This window comes from Charadrius vociferus, unplaced genomic scaffold (assembly GCF_000708025.1).
Source record: "Charadrius vociferus isolate BGI_N301 unplaced genomic scaffold, ASM70802v2 scaffold783, whole genome shotgun sequence".
NCBI lineage: Eukaryota > Metazoa > Chordata > Aves > Charadriiformes > Charadriidae > Charadrius > Charadrius vociferus.
In genome coordinates this window covers 100,039-112,520 of record NW_009647834.1, presented here as the reverse complement: position 1 = coordinate 112,520, position 12,482 = coordinate 100,039, and the positions used below count along the sequence as shown (strand labels likewise).

Sequence of the window (12,482 nt, the reverse complement as noted above, 5' to 3'; positions counted from 1 at the left end):
AGGAGACCGGCGAGAAGGAAAAGGAGGTTTTGAGGCAGCGGCTGGAGGCTCCGCCGTGTCGGCAGGATAACCTGTACCTGCAGGAGAGCCGCCGACTCTCCATGGAGTTCGAGAGCTTCGTGGCGGAGAGCCGGCGGGGTCTGGAGGAGCACTACGAACCCCAACTGCTGCGGCTGTTGGAGAGACGGGAGGCGGGGGCGAAGGCGCTGCAGGAGATGCAGGGGGAGATCCAGGGGATGAAGGAAGCCCTGCGGCCCTTGCAGGGGGAGGTCAGCCGGCTGCGGCTGCAGAACCGGAGCCTGGAGGAGCAGATCGTCCTCGCCAAGCAGAAGCGGGATGAAGAGGTCAGGCAGTACCGGGTACGTGCCCCGGCTGGGGACCCCCCACACCCTCTTCTTCGGAGAGTGGGAGATGTTCTTTGCAGCCGGGGAAATGTGGATGCTGAAGGTGTTGCTTGTAGGGCCAAGGGGAGGAGGGGGTGGATGAGGAGGTGGAATATCTCCTGGTGGTTGAAATCAAAAGCATCCCCCGCCCGGCCACGGGCCAGGTGACGCAGCATCCCCTGGGCGAAGGGCAAACCTGATGTTACTGGGACACGGTGGGAAAGGGCTGGGGCTTCACCCGATGAGCTGCTGGAAAAAAGCAAGCTTTCTCCTGATTATATTCTCACCTGGGTTTGATCTACCCCTCAGAAATGGTCGCAGCGAGCAGGGAGAAGGCAGAGGGGATGGGGGGTTTCCTTCCCAGAGGATTCCTTCCCAGGGTTTCCTTCCCTTTCTTTCGACGCCCAGCCCTGCCGGGGCAGATCCTGCCCTTCCCACTGCCAGGAGGGTCTCACCTCCTGCGCCCACAGCCCCGGCTGCCTCCTGAGAGGGTTATTTCTGGCTGCGCCAGGCATCGCCCCCCCTCCGCCACCTCCTCCTGAGGGACAAGGCAATTCAATATCTGCAAAGAGCACATTTGGCAAAGAGGCTCCGCAATTAATCTCCCCCATTTCAACACTCCCTGTTCTCGGCTCGTAATCGCCGCCTCCTCCCAGCCTGGCTCTGAGCAGCTTCTCGAAGCTGGCACGTCCCTTCCATCGCTTCTCCTCCCTGCTGAGCTGGGGACCAGGTCACCAGCGCCCGCAACACTGCTCGTCTTGGATTTCAGGGTCCGCTGTCCCTTGGAGGACAGGACTTCAGGGCATCCCTGATGCGCCTCCACATTTTCTTTTTCCCAAATTCCTTTTTTTTATCTTCTCCTGACTCATAGGTTTATACAGTCCTGACAGCTTCTCCAAACACACACACAAAGTAGTCTACGGGACAAAACCAACCACCCGAGTGAAGCCTAAGGATCCAACACGTCACATCCCAGCCCAAGCTTCCACCTTTGTAACGAAACAAAGATTTTTTTCGGAGGTTTTTTAAGGCGGTGGTTGGCCAGCCATCAGCCTGGCTGGGCTTTGTCCAGACCAACACCATCGACAGGCAGATTCCCCCAGGAGAGCGTGGGCAGCAGCTGAGCGCAGGCACTGGGACAGCCTTCCTCCCCCAGCTAATCCACTCTCGTCTTCTCCCTCCCCAGGAACAGGTTGAGGAGCTGGAAGACAGGCTGAAGGAGCTGAAGAACGGGGTGCAGCTCCAGCAGCGCAAGAATCAGGAACTGGAGGAGCTGAGGACCAGCCTCCACCGGGAACTCTCCATCTACAAGTCCGTTGGTGTCTCGTCCCTGTGGTGCGGAGGGGGTGGGGAGGGCCTGGGAGGAGGAGGAGGAGGATGGTGGAGAAGAGACTGGTGGTCACACGGCTATGGGACACCGTGGGCTTTTTGCTCCTGGTTTCAGGGCACGGAACCAGTGTGGGAGCATGGGATCTGGTGGGGCGGCACAGCGGGAACTCCAGATCCTTTGCCATCCAGCAAATAGGGATTTGCTGGAAACTCCTGGACGCAAAGGAGGGGAGGTCGCTTCCCAGGAAGCAGGCATGGCAACGGTTTCCTTAGGAGTACGTGGAAAGGAGCTGAGGTTTAGGTTTGGGAAACACCGTTGTGGGTGCTCTTCAATGAGAGCAAACTGTCTTCTGCTTATCGCTCCCTACTGCTGGTTTCACTCAGGTTTTCTTTAATACACAGGATTTTTTAAAGCTCCAGAAAATGTCCGTAAGTTTGTAGACGATTTTACTCACCAAACTTGGCGCTGTTATGTGTTACTCCAATCGCAGTGTACACACTCAGCCATTTTCTGTAGCTTCACTGTTACTTTAGTACTTTTTCCCCCTTCTCCGCTCAAACCTCCTCACGCAAGCGCACCATGGGAGGACATTCCCTTCCACAAATAGGTACAGTTTTCTTTTATCCAGGTAAGACTTTAGCATGGTAAGCACAGGGGAAGACATCTCTGTTTCAGCCTGTCATGTCACCGGCCATTTATTAAGAAGAGTAACTGCATTCACGATTCAGACCGGATCCTGACAACCCCATCTTTGCTGCTCAGGGTCCTTCGAAGTCATGGGTCTAAATCACAGACCAATACTTAAGCCTTAAATACACAGCGCAGTCTCTTAACTCCTGGCAATCTACAAATTGCCGTTCCCGGGAAGCGACAGCCTGCAATGCTTCTCGTGTATCAGGACACCTCGTTAAGTTTCACATTCGCACCGGGGACCTCAGAGTTAAGTACGGCTCTGAGCTGCCGTCTCCCGCAGCTCACACCAAAAATTACATTCCCTTCTGTTAAAGCTGGTTTGTTTGCCAAGGGCTCTGGAGGGGCTGGGCTAGGTCCACACGCTCACAAGACCACGTAGCGAGCCAGTTTAAGTGTTTCCTAATTACTTTTCTTCCATACTTTGTAAAGAAATACTTTTCAGAAATAGCATCCGTCCTCCCTCCCCGTTTCCTCCAGCCAGAGTACTTCACGTCAATATTCTGTCGCCTAAATTTACTTTCTACCCATGCAGGGGCTGCTTAGAAATCTACGGCCACCTTTGCAAATCGGAAGAAAAAGCAGACGAGGATTGTTAAGAATGATGGACTTTTCCTCTTTGTAGCAAAAGTAAAGGACAGAGGCACCTGCAGAGGACGTCTCCTCTTGCCGCTTGTCCTACGCGATGCGCAGCAGCTGCCCGAAGTCAGGAATACCGAGCGTTCGCTTGTGCGTATTTCTCAAGGCGCCGCCGTCGATCTTGTAGTAAAACTGCTTTTCCACAGAGAGGCAGAGAAAATACTTGCACTGAACAATGGACATCTATAAAGAATGTTTTGATGTATGTTTTGCCGTGTTTGGAAAATGTATCTTGTCTCGTTCCCTAGGTGGGTTGTATAAGCCTACACAGAAAGGATTGTTCTGGAAGCCAGTGTTAGGGGGGGGGGTGATTTTAAAAGTTTACATGCAAGAGAAGCTTTATCCTTTTAACAGGATTTTCTTTTGTATTTCAAGGGTCTCTGCTGTATTGTGACATGCTCCACCGTGGGCCACAGAAACTAGTTTGTGGATAATAGGTTTCCACTTTATTATATAAAGTCTCACACTGAAAATAAAAATGGGAGTTGAAGGATCCGTTTCATTCTCAAAGCTGCGTCTCAAAGAGAAAATAAGAGGCTTGTGTTTCAAACCAAGGTACTTGTAAGGTATCCGACTATTTATTACGCAGACTCACAAGAAAAAATAGCGCTAAAGCAGACCCAAAATCTAGACAGCAGCACACTTCAGGTGGAAGGCACACCTCAGCGCACTCTTGACTGCTTGGGGATATTAAGTACTCATTTACTCCTCTGACAAAGCAAGCGTGGCCGTGTTACAAACGTAAGGAGTATCTATACCGGCACCCAGTCTCCCAGGACGCAGACGGGTAGAGACTATGCCCTTGCTTACTCCGCCGTCTGAAGAGGTACGGCTCACCCTCGAGAAAGCGGTTAACGCAGAGGGAAAACATCAGCACAAAAATCACAGAGCTACACAGCATTTACGTAGAAAAAATTTATTCCATCTGAAGCACTTACACACAATTAGTCATGAGGAGCACGGAGAGTAACAGGTTGCTGGTGGAACAGGACACCCTAGTGGAAGATGTGCAGGAACTAGTGGTCAAGGACTAACTCCTAAAAAAAGTAGTTCATCCACATTTAATTTGCTTTTCAGATACCAGCTACCAACGCTGTTGTAGGTTACCGGGCATGCCATCTGGGGTACATCAGTTGGTAAAAACATACACCTTTACAACTTGGTGGCCCCAAGTTTTAAAAACCATTTCACAGAAAGGAAAGAAATATATGTGAAAACACAGCTCAAGAAACACACAATAGAGCAAAAAACATTAAAGGTGAACAATGTTCTGCAAGAATAGCTAACGAATCCAAACCGCTGTTGCCCAGCAGACGGGAGAAAAGGGCAAGGAAGGAAGGAAGGAATGGAAAACCCAGAATTACCAGTAGAGACAAAAAATATAGAAAGGAATTTTAATTTCAGTTTAAGTTAGAATCCGCAAGTCTGTTTTGTATCTGCAGAGGCAGAAAAAATCCACAAGGTACAGATTAACTAAAGGAATCTCAAGATTCTGGAGTTGTACTGAGAGGACAAGACCTTCCACACTCCATTTCTGAACTGCCAGTGGATTAACACTTGTATCATCTCCGCTGGCTCACGCGTACTTTGGCAGCTCTACCGATTTAACTTTTACTTAAATTAGGCAAAAGCCCAGAGCTGTAGCAAGCTAAAGACAGAAGAAGAAAAAAAGACCCAACAAAACCAAGTTTGCTCTATGCGATGAAGGCAGCTAAAATGAGACAGCCAGCCCTAGAGGTAAGAGGTTGCTGTAGGAAATCTGACCGAGGAGCTACAGCACGGTACCAGCTGAGCGGGGCGAAGCCCTTTTCTTCGGGAGTATTCACTGTCTGGGTTAAAAAGCCTGTTGATGGTATCTACAGAAGGATGGCTGAACACAAAGTCTACGTGTGTCTCAAAACCAGTGTTAAGTCAATATCGGGGTTGAGAGGGAAGAGAAGGAAAAAGACTAAAAACAGGAAAAGGTCATCATCTAGGATCCTTGACCTTCTGGATCCACGCTTCCTTCAGGGTCTTCATCATTATATATGTTCTCCGCCTGCAAGACAGAGATGGAGGAACTGAAGAAGCATTTTGCCACCACATTAAACAGGATTCCGTCTGCTAGAACACTTCAAAAAGTTGTGGCAGTTTTTCATCTGTAGATATGCATCACCCATCCCTGATCCCCTGTCCTGGTTTCTAAACCACGACATCCCTCAAGGCCATTTCAATTAAAGAAGGAATACAAACAACCTTTTTTTCGTAACAGCCGTGTCTCCAAAACATTGCATAAATACCCTGCAAGTTACTGTAGCTTATGGAAATCTGCATTCTTGAAGTAGACACCATTGCAAGACTTACTTCAATTAACAGACTATTTTATATACATTTAGTAGATCCTCTACTTAGCAGCAGCACCTTCCAAAAGAACTATACGGCAGGCTTGTAAGAACAAAGCCCCTGTGAACCAATTCGTAGATAAACAAAAATTAGGAGAATGGTCTTGTCAAAGGTTATTCAAACTATACCAGTCTGTTTTCCAAAATCTTCAACAGCTGGTAATTCAGGGTCAGCAAACCTTTCCTACTCACCACGCCCCCTCTCCATCTTCATCAGGGCATTCGTGTCATTTGCAAAGATTTCATTCTTTAAGACAGTGACTAACAGAAACCTCAATTTCACCTTTGGTCCTCACACATGCTGTTTTCATCCAAACATAGAAGGGAAAAATATTGCTTCTACACCTGTACTTTTTTTTTTTTTTTTTAAATAATGAGAAACACAAAACAACTTCTGAGTATTTGTAAACCATTGTTTTGACCAGACCTGAAGTGGATTTCACTACCCCTTTGAGATTTCAGCAGTGCTACAAAGCAAGTCATGCTGAGAGCTGTAAATAAAACCAGGAATGCTGAAATCCAAGGCAGTTCAACACCATCTCTCATCCGCCACTTCCTGCACCTTCCCAAACAACTTACCATTTGCCAGACTTGCATGATATTATCTTCTGATACAGAACAAATTACCCAGGGTTCATTGGGATTCCAGGAGAAATCGGATATCTTCGCAGTATGACCACCATGAATAAACTAGTATTGGGAGGGAAAAAAAAAAGGGGGGGAATGTTTTCAAATCTACACCGCAAAAACGAATAACAGATCAGAAGAGTCGATGAGATTCAAAAGACTTACCAACAGCTCTGGGGGACCATCCTCAGCATCTTCAGGGGATTGCTCTTCTCCAATTTTACTGTAAAAAAAGGGAGGAAAAAGGAAAAGGTGGGGGTTGGTTGGTTTGTCAAAGTGTGATGCAATTCATCACTAATATTTTGTTAGCACAACATGACTAATTTGGGATTTACCTCAAGTCCCAAACATTTAGCCTGCGGTCAGTGCCACTGGAGGCCAATATGGTTTCATTATGGGGAGACCACTGAACCTACAGACAAGGGTGAATTTAGAAAGGGGGTTAGTTTTAAGAAGCTGTAACACGACATTCACAACAAACACCACTGTACTTTGTTTCCCCAAAAGCTCTAGGAGAATTCAAATTGATATTAACTTGAAACATAAATATGCCCTATAATAACAAGCTAACACAGGAGTTAGATTTGTGAACGTTCATATACTAACAAGGCATTTAAGCACCAAAAGGTACCACACGTAACCTTTCCTCTAACAAAGACCACGTGTTATGAAGTGCAAAGCAGCTCTCAAGGGTATTAGCTGCTCTTTACCTTAATAAGGATTGCACAAATATAAACTACAGATTGCTTAAGTAGTAGGTACGGTTTATACATGAAAAGAAATCACTGTAATTAAGCTTAACTGCCCAAAAGCTCACATTTACTACTTCTGCTGGAGATAAATCTCTCCAAAACATACAACTTAATAGGATCACAGGATTAGAAAAGAACACATAATTCTGCACACTAACCTGACATTTCAAGATTCCATGTGTAATTTTATTTAGAGGTAACTACAGTCTTAACGAGTAATCCTTCTACAAAAAAAATCTCTACATATTTTTCTTCTGAGTAGGGCATGAGTTGGAGATGGAAATATTTTATCTGCTAAGCACATGCTACCCGTGATGTTAAATTCTATATTTACACTAGCAAAATTAGCAATTGTTCATTGTCACAGGATGTTCCGGTGATCTCCTTTAATGGGTACTGGCTAAAGCCTTCCTACAGGACCAAGCTGAGATGAAAACACTGCAGCCATTTCAGTGTGCCTCCCCGCTTCAATCTGCCGCCATGAATAATTTACATTTACTCTGTACTGCTAGTGTTTCACCCTTCTGTTGTGGTTAAAGCTCTCGATCGTTTCCTCGTTGTGTTCTGCCCCGGCTTTCTGGACACTCCTATCTGTACTGCAGCTCTACCCCACGCAGAGCGCTGTACAGCTCCACAACAATAAGCCAGAAAATTATAAGAAGATGAGCGAAAAGAACATGTGAGTTTTTAAGTGCAAGTACATTTCATAAAAAAACATAGACTGGAAAAGAATCTTTTTCATTTTTTCCAGACAGCTAAGTAGAACTAAGTCTATGTGCATTAAAGACATTTTGTTATACCTGAAATATTTCATCTTTATGTGATTCAAAGGAGTGCAACTTCAGTTTTAGGTTCCTCAAGTCCCATAGAGCAACAGTCTAGGAAAAAAACATAAAACATTTTTTTGCTGAAGCCACCAAAATATACATCCACACTTACACATCAGAAACTAAGCAAGTACGATCCAAGTTCAAGGTAGACATACCTTATCAGCTGATCCTGTAGCCAGGATAAACTCACTATAGGGATTGAAAGAGAGGCAGTTGACTTCAGCTGTGTGAGCATCCACTGAGTGACTAGGTTTGGAGGTGTTGTTCGACCGAGTATCCCAGCTGGAAGGGGAAAACAAGGAATTGAAACAAAGGTTTAGATCCCATTTCACTGAGGCACTAAGGAGCAGAAGGGAAAGCAAGAGCGACACATGCACTGTTTCTGAAGAGGTTAACCCACTTACATCATGAGCTTTTGATCATCAGCAACAGATCCAAAAAGAGATTCATGGAGCAGGTGCCAAGATACATCTTCCACTACTGCTGTATGGCCTGTGAAGATGGTCTTTGCATCCACCACTTTGCCTTCTTTTGGAACAGCGCTAATATCCCACAAGCAAATGGTCTTTAAAAAAAACAAATTTTTTTTTAAATTGCATCTTTAGACAGACATTCTCTTTACCTCCCCTACCTCCTCCCCCTCAAAAACAAAACATTTTTGACCTTTGCGAAGGGTCAAAAAATGCAGACTGTACCCCAGCTATATTTAAAGTACTCACATGATCATCAGAAGCACTAAGCAAATGCCCACTCAGGTTTGGGTTCCATGACAGCCCATAACCTTCCTTTTGGTGTCCACGAAGACGCAGATCAGGGTTACACTCTCCAGAAGGGTCTGTAAAATGGCAGCGTAAGAACTTCAGTGCCTAGCATCACTTCCAGCACATCCTGAAATACCTGGCATTAAGCTTTACTGTGCTTTACTAAACTTTGCTTTGGTGTTTTCAACAGGATCCCTCTCTATCCTTTTGAGCATTTTCCCCAAGTGAAGAATCACCTCACTAAAACAAAATGCACTGAAACAACACAGAGCAGTTTGCCTTCTTAGCTTAGGGGTTTTTTGGCTGGATGGCCTACCAGTGGTCCATTCTAAATTAGCGCTATAGGACTTGCTGAAGAGTCAAAGAAGCCCAGTAGCCACCTCCACGCTTTGGCATGAGTCACCTGGTGCAGCTGGATGGAGGAACAGCAGCTCATCTCAGTTCCTGCTCGAAAACCTCTTCCTAAACACTCTGCTGGTGCAATATCTTTCTTTCTCTCAACATCTCCAACTGCACTTTGAAAGTGAGAAATACACTTCTGATCCTCATCCCCAGTGGCAGAACTAGTTACTCTGTATGATTTTGACGAGTTTATCAGTGAATGACTGTTAATATCCTTACAGGATATCAGGACAACAGCTCAGCTACTCAGCAAATCATATAGTTTCCAAAAAGTCACCTTCCACCACCCCAAATATCACCACATACAGTGACATAACAAAACAGGCAATAAAACAGCAAAAGGAAAAAAGCATACCTTTCTATCGATACATATTGGATACATATGTTTAAGCTTCATATAAAATAACCTTTTACCCACTTTCCCCTAAAATCACAAATGATATGCAACCCACAAAACTTTTTAACCTCTTTTTCACTACATCAAGCTTTTCTTAAGGAAGGGCTGGCTGATCTCTGAAGCACACACGTAACAAAGAAGCAGACACCTGGTTTAGAAGGGTGTTTGGTGTAATCAAAGACAAGGACATCACTGGATGGTGTCTTCGTAGCGATGATACATGGGTTCTGTGGCATGTAACGTGCTCTGTTCACTTCTCCCTCGTGATTTATCTTGATTTCAATTTCAATTTTTCCACTAACTGACCCAAAGCCTCCGAACTCTGGAAATAAGAATTCAGTAGTTGCAAACAATAAGCCCGTTTCAGATCAAGACACAAAGACTCAATGACTGATACTACCAAACACTCATTTTGAAAGAACAGTCACAAGAACAACCATAAAACTCAAAGAATCCAGTTATCAAATGCTATGTTATTTTAAACATCTGTATTTGTACCATCAAAACATCAGGATTTTGACTAAGTTAAAGATCATTTCTTCCTGAAAATTTTTTACTATTTCAAATTCAACAACACAAGCCCCAAATGTATCATACCTAAAACTCTTATCTGTAAGGAAGATGTGCTGTACATTTCAAACAGAGGTACTGTAACCTCACTTTCAAATATAACAAAATTCAGCATTGCAGAACGGACAAAGTTCTGCAAATAAAAAAACTGCTGCACCACGTTTAAGGTATGCGACTGTCATATAACTTGCTAAAGCTGCCTTATCTTTATCATTAAAGTCACAGTAACTTAGTATTTCACAAAATTGCACAACACCGTTCTGGCAAAAAGAGGGTTTTTTTGTTTGTTTTAGTTTTAAATTGGAGTAGTATACTTCTGAGAAATACTGAAATATAATAGAAACAAAGTATTTATTAGACAACACTGTGTTCATGAATAACTCTCAGAAGCCCAAAGATCAAAATACTCATTGCACAATCCAGGCTTCCGGCAAAAAGAAGAGCAAACATTGGATCATAAAGGACTTTCACCAGGTAGAAAGACTGATTCAACCAAGCAAAAATAAGAAATGTCTAATTTGTAGCAATGCTGACAGCCAACAAAGATTACAGAAAGCATCGAATTCAAGTCTGATATACCGAACAAAATACAATAATCTTTTTATCCACGAGGGGCTGGCACAACTATCAGGCAGCAGTATTCAGACAAGAGAAGAACATTCGAAATGTTACACTCCTCTGAAATAAAAATATTCTTTTACATGAGTGACTTTCTCACTGGAAGTGTTTATATAATGCAAAAGTGATAATAAAAATACCAATAAACAGTATTCCATGAAATTCAATGTCAACTCCTGATGAGAAATAGGGAGGGGCGAGGTTTTCCCACACATGCATACTTTTGCAATAAGCCTGCCACCTGCTTTTTTATCATTAAGACATAACATACATTCAAAAAACATAGTATCTGTCTACTGTTAAGTAAGGGTACCACTTAGAGATAAATTGATTATCAGAAGTAACATCTGAACTTCAAGGAAAGACAAATATTCTATTTAGAAGGGAAGGAAAAAATGGTTAAAAATGGTTAAAACATCTTTGGTCCCTTACCTCCTTTCTCACTATCATAGTGAGAAGCATCAAACTGCGCATCATCATTTGGCAACTGCACACTAGCTATCACAAGATGATTTTGTTCATCTGAAGTATGGGTCCCCAGGACTAACCGGTGAATACTAAAATCTTTGCCTTCGGGTCTGCAAGGGAAGAGAGTTACATGAGAAACAAAAGAAGGGGTTTACACAAATACTGAGCTGATCACAATAGTTTTTCATGACAGCTTCTAACACTAGTAACACTCTTTAAAGTTATCGTTGCTCTCCTGCTCCAACACTTGCTCCAGAGGAAATCACTTATCATAACTCCAGATCTCAACCTAAACTTCTTGCAGCACAACACTCTGACAGACCACTGTTCCTGTGCCTTCCTTTAAGGGACCTTAGTAGCTCCTCCCCAGCACAACTCTGAGGGGCATGAACATTCACTGCAAGAACATTGCTTTGGAAGCTTAGGACAAAATGGTGGTTATACAGAAATTATATCTAGTTCTATTTTTCAGTAGTTTTTTGTTCATTAAAGGGGAGAGTGAAGCTGGAAAAAGAAAAACATTGAAAACAATTGTGTGAAAATATCTTCTCAGTAATAGAAGACATTTTCCCAAACTAAAAATGTCTGTACTGATTATCTCTGTAGTGTTCCTAGCCCTCAACTTGCTGTTGGCAAGGCAAGGGCATAAAAAGCCCTTAATACACAAAGGAATCATGTACTGTCTTACTTTCACAAAAAGTGATCCTAGATTTACTATTTATTCTGTTTAAAAAAACAGCAACAACCCAACACAAAAGGATCAGTTTACCTTGTTACATCAGGAAGCCACTGAGCAGTCAAGCTGGGCCATTCCAGAGCATGGGTCATTACCAAATCATATAAGAAGGGAGTATTCTTCTTCCATATTTTATACTCTTCATTGATCACACGTTCTTCCACCGCATCATCAAAGGCTGCTAAATTAAAAAAAAAAAATAATAAATGCATACAATTAGCCCTTCTGAATATATTTACAACATACGCACAACGCTGTGAGCAGGCAACTGAATAGAGCCAACTACATCACACCCTGGCTTGTTGTTAGACTATTTGAGTAGTTGCTAGACAACTAAAAATCCTCTGTTGCACACACTAATCCTTGTTTCTGGATATAAGGCTGGGAATTAATATTAACTATGTCAAATTTCATCATCTCAACAGAAGCAGCGCAATAAAATTCTGAAGCTTGTTGCCACAGGATATCGTGGAGGCAAAAACCAGAATTGTAAAGGTGTTTAAACGCGGGCGGGTGCAGCCACTGCTGTTAAACGAAGCGGGCTAGGCGCAGCCTTGAACTACCAGTTTCCCAAATCCAGTTTTTCCAAGGCTCCGTCCGTTTCCCTCACACACTTTCTCGCAACATCTGCTACCAACCTCCGCTGGAAACGGCACCGGAGCGCAGAGGCGCCTTTGGGAGCGCAGCCCCGGAACGTGGCGGTGCGGCCGGTGACATCTCTTTGTCTGCACCAGACCGGCAGCTGCCCACCCCCCTCCCGGGGCACCCCCTCCCCCCTTACACCGGCCCACTCAGCTCCTCGGAGGATACACTCCCCCCTCCCCTCCGGGCACGAAGACAAACGGATCAAAAAGGGGGTGGCGGTAGGGACCAGGCCCCGGTGGAGGAGCCCCGCGTC

General features: G+C 44.4%; 2 protein-coding genes across 2 annotated transcripts in view; one reads left to right on the top strand and one right to left on the bottom strand.

The window, feature by feature from the left end:
* The window catches only part of SYNC (syncoilin, intermediate filament protein), a 14,368-nt gene extending 11,366 nt beyond the window's left edge, over window positions 1-3,002 (top strand). Inside the window, exons 3-5 of the mRNA XM_009882782.1 lie at window positions 27-359; window positions 1,570-1,694; window positions 2,939-3,002. Coding sequence (XP_009881084.1) covers window positions 27-359; window positions 1,570-1,694; window positions 2,939-3,002 — 522 coding nt within the window. The remainder of the gene's footprint in view (window positions 1-26; window positions 360-1,569; window positions 1,695-2,938) is intronic.
* A 940-nt stretch (window positions 3,003-3,942) lies between these two features.
* RBBP4 (retinoblastoma binding protein 4) lies at window positions 3,943-11,767 on the bottom strand. Its single transcript, XM_009882760.1, has 11 exons — window positions 11,618-11,767; window positions 10,813-10,958; window positions 9,341-9,514; window positions 8,352-8,467; window positions 8,037-8,197; window positions 7,788-7,914; window positions 7,603-7,680; window positions 6,386-6,462; window positions 6,216-6,273; window positions 6,003-6,113; window positions 3,943-5,080 (listed from the first exon to the last, which is right to left on the bottom strand). The coding sequence occupies exons 1-11, from the start codon at window positions 11,674-11,676 to the stop codon at window positions 5,015-5,017; spliced, it is 1,173 nt and encodes a 390-aa protein (XP_009881062.1). The 5' UTR covers window positions 11,677-11,767; the 3' UTR covers window positions 3,943-5,014.
* Between the last annotated feature and the right edge of the window lie 715 nt (window positions 11,768-12,482).